The sequence below is a fragment of the Saimiri boliviensis genome, chromosome 6 (genome assembly GCF_048565385.1).
Source record: "Saimiri boliviensis isolate mSaiBol1 chromosome 6, mSaiBol1.pri, whole genome shotgun sequence".
Classification (NCBI taxonomy): domain Eukaryota; kingdom Metazoa; phylum Chordata; class Mammalia; order Primates; family Cebidae; genus Saimiri; species Saimiri boliviensis.
Genome location: NC_133454.1, coordinates 50,827,324 through 50,853,248, shown reverse-complemented (window position 1 = coordinate 50,853,248; position 25,925 = coordinate 50,827,324). Strand labels below are relative to the sequence as shown.

General features: G+C 37.7%; 1 protein-coding gene across 7 annotated transcripts in view; it reads left to right on the top strand.

The window, feature by feature from the left end:
• CADM1 (cell adhesion molecule 1) overlaps positions 1 to 25,925 on the top strand; it is a 334,707-nt gene that overhangs the window by 246,535 nt on the left and 62,247 nt on the right. For all 7 annotated transcript variants that reach the window (XM_003923677.2, XM_074400634.1, XM_003923678.2 and 4 more), the window contains 2 exons: positions 21,196 to 21,342; positions 22,926 to 23,078. In XM_003923677.2, the coding sequence (XP_003923726.1) occupies positions 21,196 to 21,342; positions 22,926 to 23,078 (300 nt within the window). The remainder of the gene's footprint in view (positions 1 to 21,195; positions 21,343 to 22,925; positions 23,079 to 25,925) is intronic.

The window sequence follows — 25,925 nt, the reverse complement described above, 5'->3', positions numbered from 1 at the left end:
CGTTGGAAGGGTTGATTTTGGCATCTTATACATGAAAAGTAGTCGTAATAAAGTTCCTCAATTGTTGGTGCTTGTTCTGCAGGAATTATGGCTGTGCACAACTACAGGGGCTTAACTAGGTTTCCATGAAGTATGTAATTCACACTCTAAATGTGACAAGCATGACTGCCCATAAACCTAACTACTTTTTTAAGAGACCAAAATTCAGAACGTTATTCTCTCTGAAAGTGCACGTCGGTAACCCAGCAGAAAACTGTTCTGCTCCCATTGCAGTGAAGGCATCTGGACATACCAGTGGTAGGAACAGCTAACAGCTTTCATCTAAGAACAAATTTTTTAGAGGAAGGAGTAAGTGTGAACCTATTGCAATCACCATATGTTAAAGAACAGAAAGAATAGGAACTAGAACATGGCAATGGCCATTTTGCTACTCCCTCTCTCTCCTTGCCCACCTCCAACCAGAAAAAAAAGTTTATTAGAAAACTGAAACAAATTGAAGTCCTAGGTATATACATTTTCAGAGTTATAGGAAAGAACCTCCCCCACACTGAAACTCTCACTCTGAGGTGAATTCTCTGCTTTCAAGGTAAGTGTTACTTCCTTCGCTGAGCAGCTGCTAATGATGCGGTTAGCCTATATCCGGATGGCACAGGGCACATTGACTCCAGCAACTGAGAACAGGGCCAGCAGTCCAGGCTGATCCATGGATATTCATTAAGAGGCTGTGTGAAATGAAACTGTTGTTTACCTTTTCTTCCCCTGAACATTCTATGAGGCTCATTCAAAGCCTGATTCTTTCTGCCTCAAGCTTAAGACTCTTGTTATTTCTCTTAAACTTCTGTTTATGCCGTTACCTATATTTTTGCAGCAAATTTTATCTGCCAGCTAGAGTGAAAAGGCCTGCTGTAATGGGTAGGATAGCTTTTTTTTTTTTTTTTTTTTTTTTCCTGCCTTCAAATCATATAGCTGGATTTCATCACTTTTATAACAAACCTCTGCAGCCTCTTTTCAGTTTTCATTTTGGAACACTTGTTTTATTTCCCTGTTTGCTGTTTCTGTTTTCACTGGCCTAAAGCTCACAAACACAAAACACACAGTAACAATAAAACCAAATAAGCAAAAATTTAACTAGGGTACTACAGCATGTGAACTGACAGACCCCACTAAGTGTGAGAGCACTGGCTAGAAGTAGTTATTTTTGCAACTAAGTGCAAAATAATCTATTTGCATTGGTCACAGTCAGCTAGCTGCTTTGGGAGAGGATTTTTCATTTGTGCATTCGTTGTTGTTATTTTTCATTTGTGCATTGGTTGTTGTTTGCAACTTAAAGAATTCTACATTCTGCTTTCTATTGACTTTATCCATGAACCACACCAATTTATCTTCATGCAACCTTGAATTTTTAAAAACTTGTTTTTAAACATGTTTATTCCTGGAAACTGGCCTCATTTGGTGGCTAGGATTCATGATCTTCTTTATCCCGTGACACACCGAGATTCACCAGTTTCCTCAAAACAAGTTATGTAGGAATGTTCCTCTTTATAGGATCTCCCTTGGTTTAGCCGTTAGTCTTGTGTTTATGACTGTGATATGAAAGAGTGATTAGAATTAATGCACTCTAGGTCAGCACTCCTCAGATTTTAATATGCATAGGAATTATCTGAGTCTCTTGTTAAAATGCACATTCTGACTTAGTGGGTCTGGTGTAGAGTACCAGATTCTGCATTTTTAGTAATCTCCCACGGATTGTCAAAACTGCTGGTCAACAACACTGCATAGCAAAGCTCTGAGGGGGCTGCTGGGCAGGTGTTCTAATTATATTTTTGGTACAATTGGGTGCTACAGAAAACCCATCTGAGTCATATTGAGAATGTATGTCCTTTGCCTTCTAACTTCTGAACTTAGCTCTTTGCTGGTCTTTCCTTAGAAGGCTGCTAGTCATTAACTGATGTTTATAGAGGCGAATAAGGAATACTCATTTCTTCCTTTAAAAGGGGAACACTGACTGCTGCCAAAGCCCGTGTGCCTGACCTCTGAAGTATTCTCGACTCCTGCTCACTCTCTTTTCCTTCTCCTGAGTTCTGTTTCCTCCTTTCTACACTCTTCTCTGACTCTTATCAGCTCCTGCGCACTCTCTGGCAGTCTCTTAACTGATCCTCCTGACTCCAGCCCTTTTCCTCTTCAACTTCCCATCCCTCTCCACATAGAAGTTTTCTTTGAAAATACAGGTGAAATCATATTCCCTGGATTAAAATCACTTAATGGCTCCCTATTAATTACAAGATAAAGTGCAAATTCCCTAGCCTGGCATGCAATGTCATTCAGTATCTGGACCTAATGACCTTTCCAGAGAATGTTCCTTCTTGTCTCTCTTCAGAGCACACTGTATTCTTCACATTGTTCCAAATATGCCATGATCCTCCTTTCAAATTTCATCTCCTCCTTCCCCTTCTCTAAAAGCTGCAACCTCATCCCAACTGAGTTGGTCATCCTTTACTATGGTACCCATAGCATATTAGTAACTTGTGACTTACAATTATGCGTTGTCTGTGTGTGTGTGTGTGTGTGTGTGTGTGTGTCTGTCTGTCTGTCTGTCTGTCTCCCTTGCAGCATTAGGAACTTCTTAAAATAGGGCTGTTTTCTCTAGGTGCAATGCTAAGGCCTATTTCTTTTCAAGAGCCTTGTGAAAATCCCCGAGACATGGAAAAGTATTGGCTTCAGAATAAAATATACAATTGGAAATAATTTTGAAAGCAAAAATCCTTTGAAATTTTAAATTCAAAATTATATTTAATGTGAGATATGGATGCTACTTAATATGTCTTGATGTTAAATATGGACCATTGGACCAATAACCTCAAAAAACAAGAGCACCTAGCACCTATGAAGTCTTAAAACAGCCTATCATTTAGTAACTTTATTCAACAAACATTTATTAACATTTTCTCTCTCAGCCAACACTATTATGCTTTTGAAATGCAAAGATGATTAAGATAGTATGACTACTCTCAAAGAGCTAAAAATAATTAAAATAACAAAATATATTTTTTGGTACACAGCTTATGTGTCAAGACTTAAGCTGTACAAATACGTGGATTATCCCATTTTCTCCTCAAGATAACCTAGCAAGGCAGGTATATCATACACATTTTGTGTGTGAGAAACCTGATTCTTAGAGAGTTTAACTTTCCCAAGTTCTTCCTAATAACTGGCAGAGCTAGGACTGAACTCAGATCAAAATCGAATAAAGGCAATAACCCTATAAACAGTCACAGAGCAATCCATGTAATGAGTACTGAGACTGAGACACATATAAATTGTGTGAGTCAGAAGTCAAGAAACCTGGGCTGTCAACAGATCTCTCTTCATGGGGAAAGCTAATAACTTTGAGCTCAATCCTGCAGGACAAGTAGGAATTCCTCCATGGTCATTTTTCCTGCTTTGATGAGTAGATTGGTAATAGGTGGGTTTGATCAAGCAATAAAAGAAGAAATTGTGTCAGTAACTACTGTCAGTCATCAATTATGTATTGATTTGCTTTCTATATTCAATGGTGTATTTTTGCCTAAGAATATCTATCAGTGTCATTGTATAGTTATCAAACTAAAATATTATTATTTAATTAAAATGTTGTCTTTGCAACTTTTCTTCGTTCAGTGTCAAATGAAAGGGGAAAATTAAGCCCCATGATGCCATAGGAGCACACCACTTAGTGAAGGATAGGTTTCCAGAGACCCAAAACATCTTAGATACACCCAGTAACTCATGAGGAAGCAGGAAAGGTCTCAACACCTGCTAGCTTTCTCAAAGCTCATGCACTTAGTCCTAAAGGCAGGAATTATCTTTGAGATGTGACAGCCAGCATTCGTGGGAAGCAGCAGAGGACACGTGCAAGCCTAACAGTCTAAGACTGTTTAGAGCCAGCTTGGCCAACCCACAGCCCACAGGCTGTATACAGCCCAGGACAGCTTTGAATGTGGCCTAACACAAATTCATAAACTTTTTAAAACGTTATGAGATTGTGTGTGTGTGTGTGTGTTTGTGTTTATCAGCTGTCATTAGTGTTAGTGTATTTTTATGTGTGGCCCAAGATAATTCTTTATCCAATGTGGCCCAGGAAGCCAAAAGATTGGACACCCCTGCTTTAGAGGAAGGCTAAGTATTTTTACTTATTTCAGTAATTCATGACGTCCTCCCTATATAGAAGCATGGAACAGAGAAAATAGGGAGACAGCAAGCTTTTGTACAATTTTTCATTTATTTCATTTAGTTTTAGTCTCAGTATTTAAAGAGAGGTTTAGTTATATGGAAAGCTGACTTTTGTGGAACATCATAGTCCCCCAAGATGTTTGGTATCTGAAATATTGATTTTTTAGGTTTTCCAGGGAGAAGGGTGTATTGCATTACCAGCCTAACACTAGACACCCTTCACACCCTTTGAACATGGTAGTTGCTCTCTTAACTGCTTATGGGCCTATACAGAAAGGGAGGGAACCCAGATGATAAGTCATGTTTTTAATACTGTAGATTGCAGTTCCAAATGTCCGGTCCTCTGCCCACATCTGCTATTTACCTTATATGTTCCACACTTGTGGTTTTTAATTTGCAATTCAATATAAATGTTTGATAAAGATATTTTAATTTACCTCTGCCTTTTAGTTAGCCTTAGAATTAAAACAATTACAGCTGAACCTCTGAAGTTAAAAAAAAAAATCAGCCAATTATGGAAGATCCTAACAACATAGACAGAGGCTGCAAAGGTGGTGATGATGCTGATGAAGAATATGGAAGAGAAGGTTATAGTTCTCTATTTAGCATTTTTGGATCTTAAATACTTTCATAGGCATTACTTCACTTGATTCTCATAATAATTCTGTTAGAGAGATAACATTTATCTGCTTTAAAATACAGAAACATTCAGAGTTTCAGAGTTTTTCCTGTTTTCACCATCAGTAAGCTCAAAACTACAACAAAAATTCCTGTTTTCCAAGTCTGATGGTCTCATTTCTTCTTAGCTGACCCCTGTTAGTGAAATACAAGTCATGAATAGTGTTCTTCTCACTTATGTCTAATTTCAGTGATGATTAATCAGCAGTCCACACTTGGCTGATACTAGTCAAGTTATTGTTATAATGGCACCAGTTTGTATAGTTACTATGTATAATTGTCTGATATAGGCTTTGCACTGGGGAGTCAGCAGGCATAAGAGTAGAATCTGCAATCTCTTTCATCCACTGTCGTCTCTCCATATGCAATTCCTTCATCAAACTCTGGCTTAAAAGAGCTTTCTACCTCTAGTATATGTCTTCCCATTGAGCTGGGGCCAGCAACTGAGGAACCCATTTTAAAAACAAATAATCAAACAAACAAAAAACCACTAGCACTTGCTTTATGATTGACAGATGAGAGAGTGAATAACTCAGCAATAAGGGCCTTAGTCATGGACTCCAGTTTTCCAGCTAAGAAATTGCTGTTTCATGTAATAGTCCAAAGCTACTTGGCTTCCTGGTAGGAGATGTGGGTAAGTTGAATGTTGCAGCATTATTCAGAATGATGATTATCATGGATTTACAGCTGTTTCTTGAACAAACCATATTACACACACTCATAAAATACTCTCTAGAATAAGAATATGAAACATCTCTCCCCTCCCACTTCCATATTTCCTGTTTCTGTAGTAATGTCAGTTGAAACTGACATTCACTCTGAGTCCATATCTGATGTGTTCCAACTGATTTCCTTACTTGCTTGTCCTGTCGGCTCTAAGCTTTAAATTTGGAAGGTTTTCAATGACTCTTGTTGGCAGGAAAAATGAACGAGGAGGTGTAGAGACAGACTGTTATTACAGCCAAATTTCAGCCACATAGTCTGTCAATACTAATGAATGCCCTTGAAGTAGATACTGTAAATGCTGTAAGTAGGAGTTGAGCTGCCTTTCAAGTTTGAATCATTTGGCAGAACAGGCATCTCCTCACTAAATATTAAAGACCCTGCTATAGAGCTAATTTTTTCAGTATCACATATTAGAGCATGCTGATTGCTGATAGATTGGCTGTTTGGCTTCAGATTCTTTTATATGCTGAGAGCATTACTTTAGTTTTATACCTGAGTTATAAAACTGAGATACTGTAGATTCATTCATTAGTTCTCCTCTGTTCTTTTAGCATCATAAAGCTTAATGTCCTTTCAGCTACCTCATTAATATAGTATAATTGTTAATAGCACCACATCTGGAATTAAACAGACCTAGGTTCAGATATTGGTTCTAACCAATATGTAGCATATGTAAAACTTAGTTTCCTTGTCTGTGTAATGGGGATGATGGGATATTGAAACCACATAAGATTGTTTTGAGGTTTAAATGAGATAATGTGAAGAAATTAAAAAAGAAAAGCATATCGTCTGGAACAGAAAACATTTTAAAATACATTAGCTATTGTTATCATGAAGATGATTAAAATATTACCCCCTCCAGATAACAGTGAGAGTTTTCTTAATATTAGAAAAATTAATAATAGGCACTTTGGAAAATAATTTGTTTTTCTTGCCTCTAAACATGGAGAATAGCAGCCACTTTCCTTTTCTTTCCTTTATGTAGTAATTATTGTTACCTGTTACAGTCTTACGATTTTAAATATCTTACACTAATTGTTAATCTTTTAACACCCTAGAGGCAAATGTAAAGGGGGAAAAACCCAGCTTTTAGTGAGCTGAAATGAAAAGTGACCCAAGTTTAATCACAGTACCTCTTATCAAAAGAAAAATCATATTAAGTTGGGTACCTAAAATTAGGATATAGAAAATAAGGGAAATACACATTTTATCTCCATTGAGTCTCGAGGATGGAGTTGTAAAGAAATTCAATTTAAATAATTTTATAAAGAATAACTAGTAATGGCAAGTATTGTGAACAGCCTACATCTCTGTTATGCGTATGACTCATGGGGATTTGGAAGTATCAGTTAAAGTAGAAGAGACCACAGTAGCATCACCCATCCCCATAGCTTTGAAATCCTAAATTTTTCCTTAATTTGGCTAGGGAAAGCCAATGTTATATTTTCTTACAGAGTGAGAGCTCACCAGAGGCTGCTGCGGTGTATATAATAAATAGTTTGGCTACTAAGATCTCTTCTGGAGTAATAGTGAAATCTAAGTTCCCTTAAATATTTATAGGAACAGTAGAATCTAATATTTGTGTCTTCCTTTGTGGTTTCAAATATGCATTTTGAGTTTTAATCCTGTAAACCTTTTGTTTTAGTTGTGAATAGCTTATGGTTTGGGAAATGTAGATAGCTCTATATTGAATTAAATCAGTCAGTTCCTATTATCCCAGATTTCAGCTAATGTCGGGCCCGTGACCATCACACTGAATGGGGTGAGGCTTTGTGCTTCATCAGCTATCAGCTGCTATTTACACAGTTCATCTCTTTTAAAAGAATGTGAGTTTCCTTCTCAATAGCCCATGCTTGTCAATAGCAGAATTTTGTGCAATGAATTTTCACTCTAGAAAGCAGTCATTTAATATTTCCTACAATATAATATCATTTTATCAGTTCATTAGCAAAGTGGTTGATACAGAAGATCAACAGTTGGCCTTCAGCACAACTCCCATTTTTGTCTAAAAGAAGCTTCCTATGTTTTGAAATGCTGGAATACCACCCAGCTTTGAATTTGCTACTGAAGCAGCTCAATCTAAAACTATTATTTTATTATTTCTTTCTCTTTTTTGCCATAAACGAGCATCACAGAATCAAATCCATTGAGAAGGAACTGCTTGCTTTGCCAACACAATTAGTTTTATAAGAAGCCTCTGCTTCAGATTGTTCTTCTCCAAAAGTCCACGTTGGATGGCTGCAGTTCTTCTATAATTTTTTTAAGAGCCCCCTTTCTCCCAAGAGCCTCTAAGCAGATTTAGCAGACTTAAATCTACTCTTCCACAAGGTGATTTCAATGCCATCTCACAAACAAATGAAGCAGTGGCTTTTCGACTTTGGGGGCCCGACTTTTTCTCTCTCTCTTTTAATTGTCATAAAACCTGTCCACTGGTGAGAGTTTTTCTTCAGGGTTAGGCTATCTTCTCTCCAAAAAAAAAAGATTCTATCTTGCTTATGAATGAAAAGGCCATGCAGCCTATCCAGCTATGAAAAGGAATAAGAGAAATAAAGTCTGAGTTTTTCACCTTCCAATGTGAAAAGCAAAAGAATTCAATGATTATTATTATCTTTTATGGTTTATTTTTATATTTCTGTTTCTTTTACTGCCGTTAGCTTCTTTGATAAGTGAATTTTAATGGAAAAGCTAATTCAGATCTTCAAGTTTAGTGGATGAATGTCACTCTGCATAAACATTCTACAGAGGGAATTGCACCTCTTCCTTTTATGGGATCAGACAGCTCAGACCTTAAGCATCATAATTGCTTGGCCCTCTTAGTGATGTGGGCCCTGATTAAAAAGTTGTATTGAGCTTAGAGTCTTTTAAAGAGAAGGCAGCTAATGTGTTGGTTGAAATTGAAGTAGCACAGGCAGGGATGCTATAAGTACTTTCTTTTGTCACAGTCTTCCTTGAAAAGAGTTTTCACCCTCTAATCAATGTTTTCTCTAACAAAAGAGATACCATCCTGTATGTAAATCCAAGTTGGACTGTGCTTGACCTCCATTCTTCAGCCTTAATGTCAAAAACCAATACACACAAAGGTAGACATGGTTTGATGCATATTAGTCTTTAAAGTCAAGACTCTGGTCGCCTTTGGTTTGGCATGGTGTAAGAGATCATTCTCTTGGGAGAGAAAAGCAGAAATTATTTGCAAACTGACGTTAAAGAAATTTCATGGGGACAAAAGAAATTTTACATAATTCCTTCCAATAACTTTTTTCCTAATTTACATAATTCTTTCCAATAACTTTTTAAAAACCTGACTATTTTCTAGTGTGTAAGTTGAGGGTGGAGTTGTGGAAAATCTGTTCCCGAGGTAAGTTTTCTTGGCCTTAGACCTGTGGAAAACCCAGTCTGGGGACTCTGAAAGGGATACCTTGTTGTGCTATTTCAGAGCTGCCTCTCCCCAAAGGAACTTCAGAATATGAGGAACACTAGAAGACATGACGTTTGAGAAAACAGGCCTTTGTGTTACATGGTGTGGTTGGTGTTGAGTTAGACCCTGAGTGGAATGCATTGTGGTGAGCCACTACCCTAAGCATCAGTATTCTTGGCTCTTCTCCCTACATGTGCATTTTGGAGTTAAAGGTGAAATTCCGTCTTTAACCCCCTTGTGGTTGTCTGAGCAGTGATTAATGAACTAGATGTGATTCCCTGCAGACCTTTCAAAGGGTGGATGAAGGATGGAATTTCAGCCTTTTTTTTTTTTAAACAAAACCTTTTGCTTAATACAGCTTTAAAATTAATGTCCTCTTTTGAATGCCAAGAAAACAAAAGAAATTTCTCAAAAGTATATACAGCTTGACACAATAGACCTTAATTGGTGTCAAGGAGATGTTAGGATGAATGGGAAAATGCCCAATAAGACTGAAAAGTGGAACCTTGTTATGAGCTGTCATTTCAACGTGTATTTAAACTACAGCAAAACTGAAACATATTTGCTATATAGATCATAATGACTCCAAAGGAGCCATTATACTCTATTATGTAATTACATAATCAAAGCATGCATAGTAATCAGCTTTTGGAATTCAGTGCTAATCAAACATACCTATAGTATGTGTTTAAGTGAAAATAGAGAAGGTTAATTTGCCATTAGTCAACTAAACAAGAATATATATACAGAATATTCATGAATAGCTTAATGTTGTGTCAGATGATATTTTTTGTTTTGTATTCTGGGGAAAGCAACAGTTTTAACTGAAGAAAAAACCAGCACGGAGGAGGATTACTCTTTAACTTGCCATTCAAAAATTTGCCTCACCTGTTACTGATTATAAAAGATTAAATAAAATATTTTTTCCTTTTATAAGCTCAAGTGACACAACAGTAATTATATAGCAGAAGATTCTTTTGAGATTCTGACCATCTCCATGCCATGGGATACAGTGTTACAGAGATACTACATAAAATAAAGTTTTCAAAACAGCAACAGAAACCTTTGAGCATATATTGCTTTTGTAATTAGCAATAAATCAAAGGTATTATTTAGAAGGAGCCAAGAATAGAAATATCCTGATGACTTGGTGAGGAGGTCTGGCATCTGCTCGTGGCTGGGCCTCACACTTGCCATATGATTTCAGGTGTATCTACTCCCTGGGCCTAAAGTTAAAGAGTTGATCTAGAAGTTTCTTTCTATTCAGTTGTATTGATTCTGGATTCCATAGGGTTCTATAAAAAACACGGTGATGCAGATGAAGCGTTTGGGTCAATGTCACATAGTCTTGTCCACTCCATTACTTGTTGAGTTGGTTTAGTTTATCTCTAAGCCTGTGATCTGTATTCATAATTATTTTCACCATTAAGTAGACAGTCTTTGGAGCAGACAATCAACATATTCGACTTACTGTTTGGTGTAACAAAACATGGATGAGGATCAAAAAGGTTAAGAGAAGCTTTGTAAACAGCAGACAGATTGATTGCTTTTGATTTTAGATAAATATTAAGGTGTTCATGCAGGTTGAAATGTGCCTGTCTAGGAAATAAAGAATTACATTTGTGTTGAAGAGGTCACACTCTTAACCTTAAATCCACAGTTGATGGGCCCCTCTCTTTGGACACTAGTTCTCACTGTCTCTTGTCTGCACATTGGATTCCTAAAAATGTTACTGTAATATTTAAATAGAACTAAATTCTTTCATCAAATGCTTTCGTGGCTTGAACTTCGAATAATTTATTTTCAAATTACTTTTACTGTAATTCTTATTAATTCAAATAGGTTTCTGATTTGATATAAAACTCTGTAAATGCAGGGAACAGTTTAATGAATTGAAAGATAGGATTGAGTCTTTTAAAGGAAATGTACAAAATATGCTGACAATAATTGCTTAGATAGAAATCAAATCTTAATAGCTTTGTTAATGATTTGTAGTGAGCACTGTGTTTACGTTGACTTGGGGGAACATATGCAGTTAGAAAGATTTTTCCCTCTGGGTTTCAGCAGAATCTTAATTTATTTCTTTCTTCTCCTGAAACGTACTCAACTCTGTACTAGCTCTCAGAAACGTTAGCAGGAATTGCAGTGCCTCTACTAGTGATGGTTTTTTTCGGGTAGGGATTAGAGGTTCTTTTTCTAAGTTGAGCACATCCTGAACAGGGTTGTAAAAATAGTATCCAACAGAAATGAGCATAATTGACAAGCCATTTGAAGCTTCAAGTCAGCGAGGGCTCACACATCTACAGAAAATAAGGTTTCCAAAATGTGCTTCTCGGAAAATTTCAAACCTAGGAGGGTAGGAATGAATAACCCTGAGCCTTTCATTTGTGTAAAATTTCAAGAACTATAGTGGAGTTTGTAAAGTAATAACTTACACTGATCATCAGCAGGATGATTTTCTTTTAACGATCTGTAGTTTTGGTTTGACTCCTCCTATTTAGACAACATGATTGTGCTGATTTAATGTTAGGTTCAGTCTTCCATAGAGCAGAGGGTTTTCCTAATATGATTGGTTTTCCTAATATGACTTTGTTACTAAAGGAGTAGGTCAAGGAACTTTATTTGCTCTTTCTCTGGGCAAACTGTCATCCCTGTTAAGAGTTGCCGGTGCTCCTCCTCCATGTCAGTGAGAGTTTACATAGTTGCTATAGTATAAACTCAATTCTATTTTAACTGTGACTTGCCCTTTTATTATAGTCCTGACTAGAGAGACTCCCCCGGTGTAAATGAAGTGCTTTATTTATGAACAGCCAGGCAGCAGGGGGTGAGAGCTTGTGGTGCTGGCAAAAGCCCCGCCATGCACTGGTAAGAAAGGCTTTCTCTAGGGGCAGAATGCCGAGCATTGAAAGAAGGAAGCAGTAGTAAACAAGGTGTTTTACATTCAGGACAGTTTCTCTCTCATCTTGAAGTGTGTAATTGTGTTCTGGATAAAATACGGAAATAAAAAAAAATCGAAAGTTGCTCATAGGCAAATAACCCTCTTTAAAACATGTACATTTTCCAAGGCAGAGCCAGTATGAACCGTGGCGTCAAAGCTTGATGCTGGCTGGTAAAAAATGCAAGCCGTATGGGCCGGAGAATCTAATAGAACCAGGTTCAAGCACCAGCTTGGCACTTAGCTGAATGACATCAGGCAGCTCATTTAAATCTCTCTGTCTCAGGTTTTCATCTTTAAAGTGGGGATACTGAAAACTCCAGGATTTTGAGAGAGAAAAGTATGTCAAGCATCCTGCATAGTGCCCAGCCCTGGATAAACATTTGTTCCCCTCCCCATGTCTCATTTAAGATTTGCCCTGTCACCTCCCTACGGTGGCCATATTGTTGACTGAATAGATTCCAATCCGGACAAGTATTTTATGTAATGTCACTGAAATGGAGTTTATAACAAAATGAGGTTTTAGGAAAGAATCTGTAAACTATGTTAATTGAAGATTGAATTTGTAGGGGATTTATGTGCCCTGTGTACCCCCCCAGTCCAACAACTCTGCTGTCATGGTCATTAATGTCATGGTCTTGTCATTTAGTAATCATAAAAATAAATTTTATCTTTCTTTAAACAATAAGCTTTCTCTTCATTGTCATGAATGTCCTAACAACCTCTAGTTTACTACAGGAGGCTTGCTTGTAAGCAAATGGGACTCTCCAGTGCCATAGTTTTATTTTTAGAAATTGTCTGGCAAATCTGGGAGTTATAGGAAATACAGTTGCTGATACAAATTAAAATCCAGTTTCATTCTTTCTCCTAAACCTCACTCATATACACTGATTAGCAGTCAAAAATGTCTATACATGCCAGCCATTGTTCTACCCTTAAAATAAATTACCTTGCTGTTAACAGCCTTATTTAATGGCTACAGTAATATTGTACTTATTTGATTTCTTTTGCCCAGAACATGTGCTGTTTCTGCTGTGACATTATATCTGCTAATTGAGTTTTCAAATATCAGAAAGGTTTTAAAAATGGATTCTTTAAGAAAGGCACCAAAGTTGCCTATTTGTACCCTTCTGCTACACATCAAATCGTGTTTTGTAGCAACCTAATTGTCATGATATCTATTTCAAGGGGAAATTTATCAAGTCACAGTGCACCCTTCTGTTTGGAAGAAATATTTGAGGATGTGAGCAGAAATTATTTTTACATAAAGGCTTCAGGCAGTTTGGAGTACTGACATACATACCGTATTTTCATCACTGTCATTCACTTCCTTTGCCTCAAATAAATAGGTCATTATTATTCCTTTGCAGCCATCTTATGGTGCCTTAAAGTGTGGAGCTCTGTTTAACATAACTGCCATCCAGCTGACCCAGATAATTTATTGGTGATTTTTACAGAATGACATCCTTGGGCCACCACCATCAGCCAAGGCCCTTTGATATCTTTCAGCAAAATATTTCATTATCACTTATAATTTTTTAGCATTAGTATTATAACCATGTTAGCATAGCTAGGAATTGGCATTTTCTGAGACACCTGGATTTTAGGTTAGCCTTAGCAATTTTAGAAAATATACAGTCATGATGATGATACCACCATGGATTTTCAGAGGGCATTATATGCCAGAGCACAGCAAGGGCAAACATTTGCAGATGGAAAAATTTTACCTGAATGATATACTCAGTACTGACACATTAAAATGGTCTGGCCTTATAGTACTTAATTGTAAGTGATAATTAAGAATGTTCAGACTTTTCTAGAAAACAAACAAAACCTCATTCTGTTTTATTGTTGCCATTACTTAAAAGACAAAATCATGGACAACACACCTCTTTTTCCATCCCCTATATACATGTTTTGTAACCTTAATATGAGTGTGGTATGCTACTCAGAATATACTGGCCTTAGGATTTCAATAAAGAGCTAAAATTAAAGCATATAGTTATTTCCACAGGAACTATTCTATTAAAGCATAATTGAATTGCAACTGGCCTTAAGTCCCATTGGCTGCAAGATAGTAGTCAGGATTTGTAAGGCCTTCGTTTATGTTGACGGGATTACTGCCTGTCACCAGGCCTTTCCACATGTACCTTTTGTAAACGAAAGATTATTTATGTTGCTAATATACTTCCTTTACTTCCTTTGATAGAAGAAATCCCTCCCAAACCCGGTAAGACCCCATTTGGTATTCTAGTCTCCTCTAAGAAAGTCCTATGACGTAAGACAGTTATAGCACTGGAATCACTCAATTTAATTTTTTCTTAATTTTCTTAGTAGATTGCATTACCTGAGGCTATAAGAGTGGTGGCCTTTCTGTATACACTTTTGCCAGGGCCAGCAAAACCACCTTGAAAAGCTTGCTTGATTATGGTAGGAATTTTCTTCTCCTTGTTCTTTTCTCCAATCTGGGAATGAACTTTCTCCAGCTGGGTTCTGAATTCTGTTTGTCACAGTAATCCACTAAGGAAAAAATAAGCATCCATTCATTTTTTTTCTGATCACCTTTTCTCTTTGTTGTTACTCTATAATACTGTTCAGCATGCTAAGCCTCCACTGCTGGATCAAGCTGGGGGAATTTACCCTCTCACTCACTACAAGCCCAGTGGGCCTGCGTTCTCACACCCGGGTTAATTCCCTGGATCATAGAGCTCGAGGTTGGGTTTCATTTTGGTCTGCTCCTCAAGCACCAGAAATTTTTGTTTATCTTTGGCTCCGATAATTTCTTTTTCCTTATCCTTGTAGTTTCCTCTCTTCTAATCCTCTGCCAGAGGCTGGTCTATTTCTGGGTGGATTTGCCTTAGACCCGTCTTAGCCACCCCTCTCACACTTTCCCAGTGTGTCCTAGTGAGGGTGGTTGGGGGGAGAAGAATCCTTCAACAGAAGTATGATAGCAGGTGGAAACCCTTCATTCATTCTAATTGTGTCTCTATACTGTCTCAAATTTTCTTTAGATGAGTATTTATCTTTGACTTTTGTTTCTTTATGTGGCAACATTTTTTTAAAGAGCAAATAATCTGCCCCTGAGTTGGTGTAAAACAGCTACAAAGGGAGGTCCTTGAGAGCAGGAGCCTTTATTTTTGAATCGACACTACTTCCAGTGCATAATGGCTTAATAAATCTTTGGATTTGATGTCTAAAGAAATGATGATGATGATGATGATGATGATGATGATGATGATGATAATGATGATAGCAGCAGCAGCCACTCTGTATTCAGTTTTATGAGAAACTAGACACAGTGCTAAATGCTCTATATTTATTACCCTTTTTCATTCCCCCCATCAGCCCTGTGAGAGAGTTTTTAATTACTGTCCCCATTTTTCAGATGGGAAACTGGCTCAGAGACTTTAATGAATTATCCAGAGGTCACACAGCTAAAAAGCCACACAGCTAAGAAGGAGTTTCTCCCTCCGTTTCCCAATTTTCCATTACATCTGCTGCCTATATCACACTTTTTGTTCTGTAAGTAGGGATAAGGTATCGCTTTTTACCCACATTGCAACTTCTTAAAGGCTAGTACAGCGTGTACTTCTGTATCCCCTACTTATACCAGGTGCGCCATTGAACACTGGACAATTACTTCATCATTTGGTTCTGAATTGAACTCACTTCTTCTCCTACCTGTTCTGTAGATCATTTAGGACATTTATTTATTTATTTATTTATTTTTGTATTTTTTTAATTGCATTTTAGGTTTTGGGGTACATGTGAAGAACATGCAAGATTGTTGCATAGGTACACACATGGCAGTGTGGTTTGCTGCCTTCCGTCCCCTCACCTGTATCTGTCATTTCTCCCCATGCTATCTCTTCCCACCTCCCCACCTCCCCTTCCCTCCCCCATTTCCCCCCAACGGACCCCAGTGTGTAGTGCTCCCCTCCCTGTGTCCATGTGTTGTCATTGTTCAACACCCGCCTATGAGTGAGAATATGCGGTGTTTGATTTTCTGCTCTTGTGTCAGTTTGCTGAGAATGATGGTTTCCAGGTTCATCCATGTCCCTACAAAGGACGTGAACTCATCGTTTTTGATGGCTGCGTAATATTCCATGGTGTATACGTACCACATTTTCCCAACAAGTCTATCATCGTTGGGCATTTGGGTTGGTTCCAGGTCTTTGCTATTGTAAACAGTGCTGCAATGAACATTTGTGTGCACGTGTCCTTGTAGTAGAATGATTTATAATCCTTTGGATATATACCCAGTAATGGGATTGCTGGGTCAAATGGGATTTCTATTTTTAGGTCCTTGAGGAATTGCCACACTGTCTTCCACAATGGTTGAATTAATTTACATTCCCACCAACAGTGTAAAAGTGTTCCTGTTTCTCCACATCCTCTCCAGCATCTGTTGTTTCCAGACTTTTTAATGATCGCCATTCTAACTGGTGTGAGATGGTATCTCAATGTGGTTTTGATTTGCATTTCTCTAATGACTAGTGATGATGAGCATTTTTTCATATGTTTGTTGGCCTCCTTTATGTCTTCTTTTGTAAAGTATCTGTTCATATCCTTCGCCCATTTTTGAATGGGCTTGTTTGTTTTTTTCTTGTAGATCTGTTTTAGTTCTTTGTAAATTCTGGATATCAGCCCCTTGTCAGATGGGTAGACTGCAAACATTTTTTCCCATTCTGTTGGTGGCCGATTCACTCTACTGACAGTTTCTTTTGCCGTGCAGAAGCTGTGGAGTTTGATTAGGTCCCATTTGTCTATTTTGGCTTTTGTTGCCATTGCTTTTGGCGTTTTGGTCATGAAGTCCTTGCCTACGCCTATGTCCTGAATGGTTTTGCCTAGATTTTCTTCTAGGGTTTTTATGGTGTTAGGTCTGATGTTTAAGTCTTTAATCCATCTGGAGTTAATTTTGGTGTAAGGTGTCAGGAAGGGGTCCTGTTTCTGCTTTCTGCACATGGCTAGCCAGTTTTCCCAACACCATTTATTAAACAGGGAATCCTTTCCCCATTGCTTGTTTTTGTCAGGTTTGTCGAAGATCAGATGGTTGTGGGTATGTTGTATTTCCTCTGAGGCCTCTGTTCTGTTCCATTGGTCTATATCTCTGTTTTGGTACCAGTACCATGCTGTTTTGATTACTGTAGCCTTGTAGTATAGTTTGAAGTCCGGTAGTGTGATGCCTCCTGCTTTGTTCTTTTTGCTTAGAATTGACTTGGCTATGCGGGCTCTCTTTTGGTTCCATATGAAGTTTAAGGTGTTTTTTTCCAGTTCTGTGAAGGTCATTGGTAGCTTGATGGGAATAGCGTTGAATCTGTAAATTACTTTGGGCAGTATGGCCATTTTCACGATGTTGATTCTTCCTAACCATGAACATGGAATGTTTCTCCATCTGTTTGTGTCCTCTCTTATTTCGTTGAGCAATGGCTTGTAGTTCTCCTTGAAGAGGTCCTTTACGTTCCTTGTTAGTTGTATTCCTAGGTATTTTATTCTCTTTGTAGCAATTGTGAATGGCAGTTCATTCTTGATTTGGCTCTCTTTAAGTCTGTTACTGGTGTATAGGAATGCTTGTGATTTTTGCACGTTGATTTCGTATCCTGAGACTTTGCTGAAGTTGTTTATCAGTTTCAGGAGATTTGGGGCTGAGATGATGGGGTCTTCTAGATGTACAATCATGTCATCTGCAAATAGAGACAATTTGATTTCCTCCTTTCCAATTTGGATACCCTTTATTTCTTTTTCTTGCCTGATTGGTCTGGCTAGAACTTCCAGTACTATATTGAATAGGAGTGGTGAGAGAGGGCATCCTTGTCTAGTGCCAGATTTCAAAGGGACTGCTTCCAGTTTTTGCCCATTCAGTATGATATTGGCTGTTGGTTTGTCGTAAATAGCTTTTATTGTTTTGAGATACGTTCCATCAATACCTAGTTTATTGAGGGTTTTTAGCATAAAGGGTTGTTGAATTTTGTCAAAAGCCTTCTCTGCATCAATTGAGATAATCACGTGGTTTTTGTCTTTGGTTCTGTTTATGTGGTGAATTACGTTTATGGACTTGCATATGTTGAACCAGCCTTGCATCCCCGGGATGAATCCTACTTGATCATGGTGGATGAGCTTTTTGATATGCTGCTGCAATCGGTTTGCCAGTATTTTATTGAAGATTTTTGCATCTATGTTCATCATGGATATTGGCCTGAAATTTTCTTTTCTTGTTGAGTCTCTGCCGGGTTTTGGTATCAGGATGATGTTTGTCTCATAAAATGATTTGGGACGGATTCCCTCTTTTCGGATTGTCTGGAATAGTTTCAGAAGGAATGGTATCAGCTCCTCTTTGTATGTCTGGTAGAATTCAGCTGTGAACCCATCTGGACCTGAGCTTTTTTTGGGTGGTAGGCTCTTTATTGCTGCCTCGACTTCAGACCATGTTATTGGTCTATTCAGGGTTTCGGCTTCTTCCAGGTTTAGGCTTGGGAGGATGCAGGTGTCCAGGAATTTATCCATTTCTTCCAGGTTTACTAGTTTATGTGCACAGAGTTGTTTGTAATAACCTCTGATGATGGTTTGGATTTCTGTGGAATCTGTGGTGATATCCCCTTTATCGTTTTTTATTGCATCAATTTGGTGATTCTCTCTTTTCTTTTTTATTAATCTGGCTAGTGGTCTGTCTATTTTGTTGATCTTTTCGAAAAACCAGCTCCTGGATTTATTGATTTTTTTGAAGTTTTTTGTGTCTCTATTTCCTTCAGCTCTGCTCTGATCTTAGTTATTTCCTGTCTTCTGCTAGGTTTTGAGTTGTTTTTATCTTGCTCCTCTAGCTCTTTCAATTTTGATGATAGGGTGTCAATTTTAGATCTCTCCTTTCTTCTCATGTGGGCACTCATTGCTATATATTTTCCTCTAGAGACTGCTTTAAATGTGTCCCAGAGATTCTGGTATGTTGTGTCTTCGTTCTCATTGGTTTCAAAGAACATCTTTATTTCTGCCTTCATTTCATTGTTTATCCAGTCAACATTCAAGAGCAAGTTATTCAGTTTCCATGAAGCTGTGCGGTTCTGAGTTAGTTTCTGCATTCTGAGTTCTAACTCGATTGCACTGTGGTCTGAGAGACTGTTTGTTATGATTTCCGTTCTTTTGCATTTGCTAAGGAGTGATTTATTGCCAATTATGTGGTCAATTTTAGAGTAGGTGTGATGTGGTGCTGAGAAGAATGTATATTCTGTGGATTTGGGGTGGAGAGTTCTGTAAATGTCTTATTAGGTTTGCTTGTTCCAGGTCTGAGTTCAGGTCCTGGATATCCTTGTTGATTTTCTGTCTGGTTGATCTGTCTAATATTGACAATGGGGTGTTAAAGTCTCCCACTATTATTGTGTGGGAGTCTAAGTCTCTTTGTAAGTCATTAAGAACTTGCCTTATGTATCTGGGTGCTCCTGTATTGGGTGTGTATATATTTAGGATAGTTAGCTCTTCTTGTTGCAGTGATCCTTTTACCATTATGTAATGTCCTTCTTTGTCTCTTTTGATCTTTGTTGCTTTAAAGTCTATTTTATCAGAGATGAGAATTGCAACTCCTGCTTTTTTTTGCTCTCCATTTCCTTGGTAGATCTTCCTCCATCCCTTTATTTTGAGCCTTTGTGTATCCTTGCATGTAAGATGGGTTTCCTGGATACAGCACACTGATGGGTTTTGGCTTTTTATCCAATTTGCCAATCTGTGTCTTTTGATTGGGGCATTTAATCCATTGACATTTAGGGATAGTATTGTTATGTGTGAATTTGATACTGTCATTTTGATGCTACCTGGCTGTTTTGTTGGTTAGTTGATGCAGATTCTTGATTGTGTTGATGCTCTTTTACCATTTGGTGTGTTTTTGGAGTGGCTGGTATTGGTTGTTCGTTTATATGTGTAGAACCTCTTTCAGGAGTTCTTGTAGAGCAGGTTTGGTGGTGATGAAATCTCTGAGTGCTTGCTTGTTCACAAAGGATTTTATTTTTCCTTCACTTATGAAGCTTAGTTTGGCTGGATAGGAGATTCTGGGTTGAAAGTTCTTTTCTTTTAGGATGTTGAATATTGGCCTCCAATCTCTTCTGGCTTGTAGGGTTTCTGCTGAGAGATCTGCTGTGAGTCTAAATGGGCTTCCCTTTGTGGGTAACCCGACCTTTCTCTCTGGCTGCCCTTAGCCATTTTCTCTTTCGTTTCAACCCTGGTGAATCTGATGATTATGTGCCTTGGGGTTGCTCCTCTTGAAGAGTATCTTTGTGGTGTTCTCTGTATTTCCTGTATTTGAATATTGGTCTGCCTTGCTAGGTTGGGGAAGTTTTCCTGGATAATATCCTAAAGAGTTTTTTCCAGCTTGGATTCATTCTCTTCATCACATTCAGGTACACCTATCCATTTAGGACATTTATAAGGTGCCCTGGCTGCTGTCACTAATCTTAGGAGCAACAAACTAGGGCAGATCTGGAGATAAGCCTTATATATTAGTGAATCTGAAAGCCTCGACTTTTTGACATGTTCTGAGGGAGATTTTCTCTGAATGGCTAGTAGGGGGTGGGGGTGACCTGCAGATAGGGGTGTCAGTTCAGAGATGCCTGTGGCTTTGGGTGAGTCAGGAAGGTGTGAGTTTCAGAGAGCAGAGTAACCGACTCCAAATCATAAGCCTTTCTAGGATTTTATTGAGATCCCAAAGAGTCACAGTCAGGTGGGCCTCACTCCCACACAATGAACTGCCTGCACATTGGGACTGTCAACATCAACTAACAAGATGAGATTACTTATTGAACCCTCCTACCTACTTCTGTAAAGTGGCCCCTTGAGTTTCTGTGAGGCTGACCAAATAGCTTAGCTCAAGGGCAGATAAGCTAAAGTTGGCTGCATCTACCTTCCCTACTCCATTTGTGGGAGCTTCAGCATTCACAAAAGCCAGTACACTGACCTTTCCAATACCTCTTCAATATATTACTCAACTAGTACAAAGTACTAGAGGCTGAAACCTTTTGCATCACAGCTTTTGAGGGTATGACAATTCCAGGCTTAGTTGTCTTTTGTCTCTAGATCTCTCTTGGATTAATAGACTCGTTTTCTAGACTATGAAGAAAGGTGTTAGAGCCATGCTAAATGTTGCTACTTGTGTTCCTTTTCTAATATGCTTATTTCCCACTTTAATAGATCCCATTGATCACATTTTAATTGATGGAAATTTTCCTCTGACCTTTTCTTCCCTTTTTTTAAGGTGATGGACAGAATCTGTTTACGAAAGACGTGACAGTGATCGAGGGAGAGGTTGCAACCATCAGCTGCCAAGTCAATAAGAGTGACGACTCTGTGATTCAGCTACTGAATCCCAACAGGCAGACCATTTATTTCAGGGACTTCAGGCGTAAGTTTCAATCCCTATAGTTGTAGATGGCAAGTTTTTTTCCTACGTGTTGTCTTGATAAAAAGATTGCTAAGGCCACCTTTTTAAAATTTAATGTTAGATGCTTAAAGTTTGGTCAATTCTTTAGAGGGAAGAAGAGACAGGCAATCATAATCTTTCTACTTAATAGAAACCTTGAATGGCTCCTTTTAAAAGTAAGGCAGTCTTACTTTGCAATAGAAATTGATTGTAGTTAATTCAAGGTGAATTGCAATTGAGTCCCAAATACTTGGCTGACACAAACAACTCAAACAGGATAAGGCAAAGAAAATACAGCATTCTGAAAGGTAATCCCTTTGGTTTGAAGATTGAAGTTTCCAAGGTAATATGTGCCTATAAGCATAAAACCAGGTCTTCTCTCCTCATAGCTTTTGGCATTTGGAAGTGTCCATATGCTGAAATCTTTCCAAATGTAACATCACAAAAAACAAAATCGCAACTAACTTGTGTATGATAGAAATGGTTCATATGACTGTCAGGGCTTGGTAAGTGTAAGAATCAAACCTTTTGAAAAAAAAATTGTTATTGGAGAGCAGTGGTGCCCAACTAAAGTGAAGCATGTCCCTTCTCGGCTGCTTGCCCCCTTCCTCCCCAACACCTCGGGGTCATTCATGACCTGTGGAAAATGGTGATAAACCTAAGGAACATTTAAGAGGATGAGAGAAGATAAGAGGAAATAAGCCAGCTTCTTATTCTTAAAGTTAATTTTTGTCATATACTAAGTTAGTGTTTGCCAAAATTAAAAAAGGATTTTGAAAGAGAACATTTGAAATAAGTAAGAAGCCCACATATATCAGTTTTGCAGTGATTCTGATTCCCTGCCTAATGCCTAATCAGTTTCATACTGTGAAGCCAAATGTACTTAGGGACCGCAGGACCAGTTTAAGGCCTCCGTAGGCTCTAGGTCATCCACTTTGGGCAGCTCCACCTCAAATCACACCAAATATGTTAAGGTGCATCCAAGTTAATTAGGCTTATCTTGCTATTAAGATTATTTTATTACAAAGTTTTTAAAGTAATTTTTCATTTTGCTTTTGTAATTAATATTAAGACTTTTTTAAGTTCTGCTTTATAATTAGAAGCCCTTGTTTTTGAAGGCCTTACTTAGAATTTTTGAGGCATTTTAAAAGGCTGTAGACCCTAGTCCCTGAACTTCCAGTACCCAAAGGCTAGGAGGCACTCCCTGCTTCACGGGATCTATCGCCTGCTTTTTCCTTTTGTTTTCTTTTTTTCTATCTCTGATACAGAATCTGAAAACATGTATGAATAAGGTGCTGAAAACTGACAGCATTTGGAATTGTGCCAAGATAGAAGTGTATGTAGCTCTGTGTGTGTGTGTGTGTGTGTGTGTGTGTGTACGTGTGTACACTCACTCATGCATAAGTTTTCTTTGGACAGGGTTATTTGTCTACATGAAGTTACTGCAAACACTTAAAATAGTAAGTCAAGAAGTACCAGATACAGCAAGATTTAATAAATAATTAAGGAAAATAGACTGTCCATCCACCTTCTAACAATCACTAACTCTGTATTTTGCTTCACAGCTTTGAAGGACAGCAGGTTTCAGTTGCTGAATTTTTCTAGCAGTGAACTCAAAGTATCATTGACAAATGTCTCAATTTCTGATGAAGGAAGATACTTTTGCCAGCTCTACACTGACCCCCCACAGGAAAGTTACACGACCATCACAGTCCTGGGTAAGAAATGCATGTGGTGCTTACACAGGGAAATGCAATGGGGATAGCCCTTACTACCAGACAGCTTACAGCAGCAAGAAAAGGGTTAATGGTGAAATCTCCTGTTCAAACTTGTTTCAGGAAGAATCACCGCCCATCTTGCTGAATTTTAAAATAGCCTATTTTACCAAATGCTCTAAGGAATGGCAATCAGCAGTCTTTACAGATTCCACCTGCTCTTGGGTTTCAAACCTCAAGCTTCAGAAGCAAAGATCAAGAGAATTTAGAGCCCTCAAATGAATCACTCACCACATGAAATGTTATTGCTTTTAACTACCGGGATTTTTTTTCTTCCTTCTATGCAGGAGAGGGGGAGATGGGCTACCAAATCTGTACCGCATGGCAGAGCTCAGTTATGAAATCCACGTAATGATTTTTCCTTCTGAGTTACATCCTCGTTTTAATGCTGTTGATCTCCTTTTCATTGGCCTGACTTATGGCCTTGTTTATTGCCTATACTTTAGATTATGCTGTGAAAACTTATGCCCTGTGAACATATATTTTGCCACAAATTGCAGTCATTGGACATACAAGAGTTAAGAGCACTTTAACTGATAATAAGCGAAGAACTGTTGTCAGGCTGCTAAGGTACACCTCTAGTAAGCTGAGTGTCTTCATTTATGATCACCAGATTGTGGTTTCAGCAAAATCCCAGTAGGCAGGTTTCCATGTTTATATTTTAATATAGTCAGCAGATATTTCTTTGTTGAAGGTAGTCTGAATTAGTCACCTTTAGACAAACTTACTCTAGTGCATAACACCAGCTGATTTGGATTTTCTTGAAACTGAATTTTCAAGGACGTACACTATAGCATGAGGCAAGATATCTGATTTACACCTTCGGGAAGATGATGAATCAAAGTCTATTTGAGGCGGCAGACTGCAGCTTTTCAGTGTAATGATATCAAGATTAAAGAGGAAAGATAAATATGAAGGACATTTTTGCTTGGTATGTGTGCACATATATGTATTTATGGATGTACATATTGAGCTGCTGCCTCATTACTTTATTTAAACACAGCTGTAGAAGGGAAAATTTTTTTATTCATTAAGCTAAAACATACCCCTAATGCTCCTATGTATGTTCTTGATAAGAGGAGTACTGATAAAGTTGTGTTTAAAATCTGTCCATATAATTTCTAATCTGGTCTGTGTTTAATTATAGATGGCTTTCAGGTAGTCGTATTTGCTGCTGTTATGGTCTTAACCCAGATTAGACCTGTAGAAATAGTAAGCATGGAAGGTTTTGCTGGGATGACTATTCTGATACTTTGCAGATATATCAAATTCACAAGCATAAATTTGAAGTTTTCTGTCTATTTGCTTGTATCAGAGTATTTGAAAATTCTCTTTGCTTATTGGAGTAAGTCATTAGCAGCATAAACTTCAAATTGACCGTCTACTCATTCACCCTTTGACTCAACATCATTTATGAAATTTCCACAAAAGTGACAGCCGTAAGATAAAATCTATTTATGATATGTTAAATTTTCAGAGTATTTTACTACATATACCTTTTTGTATTTATATGTTGTTTTTGCGGGAGTAAAATCATAATAACAGGTTAGACATCTTGCCCAGGTTACAAAGCACTCAGTAAGAATCAAGAATCTTAGAATTTGGAATAGACCTTACAATTTTGTTGTACAATTACAACCTTTGTGTCTTCCAGTCTATGTTGTTTTTAGTTAAATACTGAATGCTTTTGTTTTAAGATTTTTTTTTCCTAAAGGCGCACATCTTTTGTTTTCAGGAGTATATCTGGCCATTGGCAAGAAGTTACTACTGCCTGTCATTTTCTGGTGGCTGGTACATTTGTTCTCAAAACCACTGCTCTGGATCAGTTTGGCTTTGAATATACCTTGTGCTTGGGAGCCAGTGTGCCAGCACTAGAATTTTGAGAGGCATTATGCCTGAAATCTTTTTTGAGGTCTGATTATTCTAGTAGTAATAGGTTCCTACTTGTGTTTTACAGAATCATTAACTTAAATATACTTGAAAGTAGTACTTTCAAGTATAAAAAGTAGTAGATGTTCTTTCTGCAGATATTATGCATTCACTTAATATTCTTTCCATTTAATTTACTCTAGGATTCCTTGACAGAGTAAAATTGTTGTCATCAGTGTTTGAGTCTTTCATTTTCCAAAATCTGACAATTTCCACTGATACTCGTATATTCAAACCTTTCTCATAAGGTGTAGAGTTTTCAGATATTATAATGAATGAAGAATGACATTAGCATCTTCATTGCTATCTACAGTTCTCTGAAAAGGACTCTGTGTGTACTTACACAGCTGTCAAACTTCTTGATGGGTTGAAGTTGCTCATTTTAGTGCATATGTCTATTAGTTATTTGATGCATTCAGTAAAAACTTCAGCATAATTATAAGATGTAGAGATGAGTATTTGTTAATGTTGTCTATGCTATTCCATAGTTACTATTATGCTTATGATTTTATCCATGTAAAATCTGAAGACTCTCCTATGATATTTTGCATGCATTTGGTGCCTTTAAGGATATTCATTGATTCCTTCCACTTGTGATGATTTTGTTTCTTTCTCCAGAACATACTGTAGGACTCTATACTACTATTCATGAGAAGAGATGAATGAGACAGAGAATACACTTCTTTAAGATTAATATAGTTACTGATAATAGTAGCTAATATTATCACAGCCCTGTCCTTCTAAGATTAGTGTTCATTCTTAAGATTCCAGGAACAGGAGAACCTAATTATTTTAAAGGGTCTTAGAGTGAGATTTCACATACTGATCAGCTTTAAGTCTCCTCTTTTGTTGTAATTAATG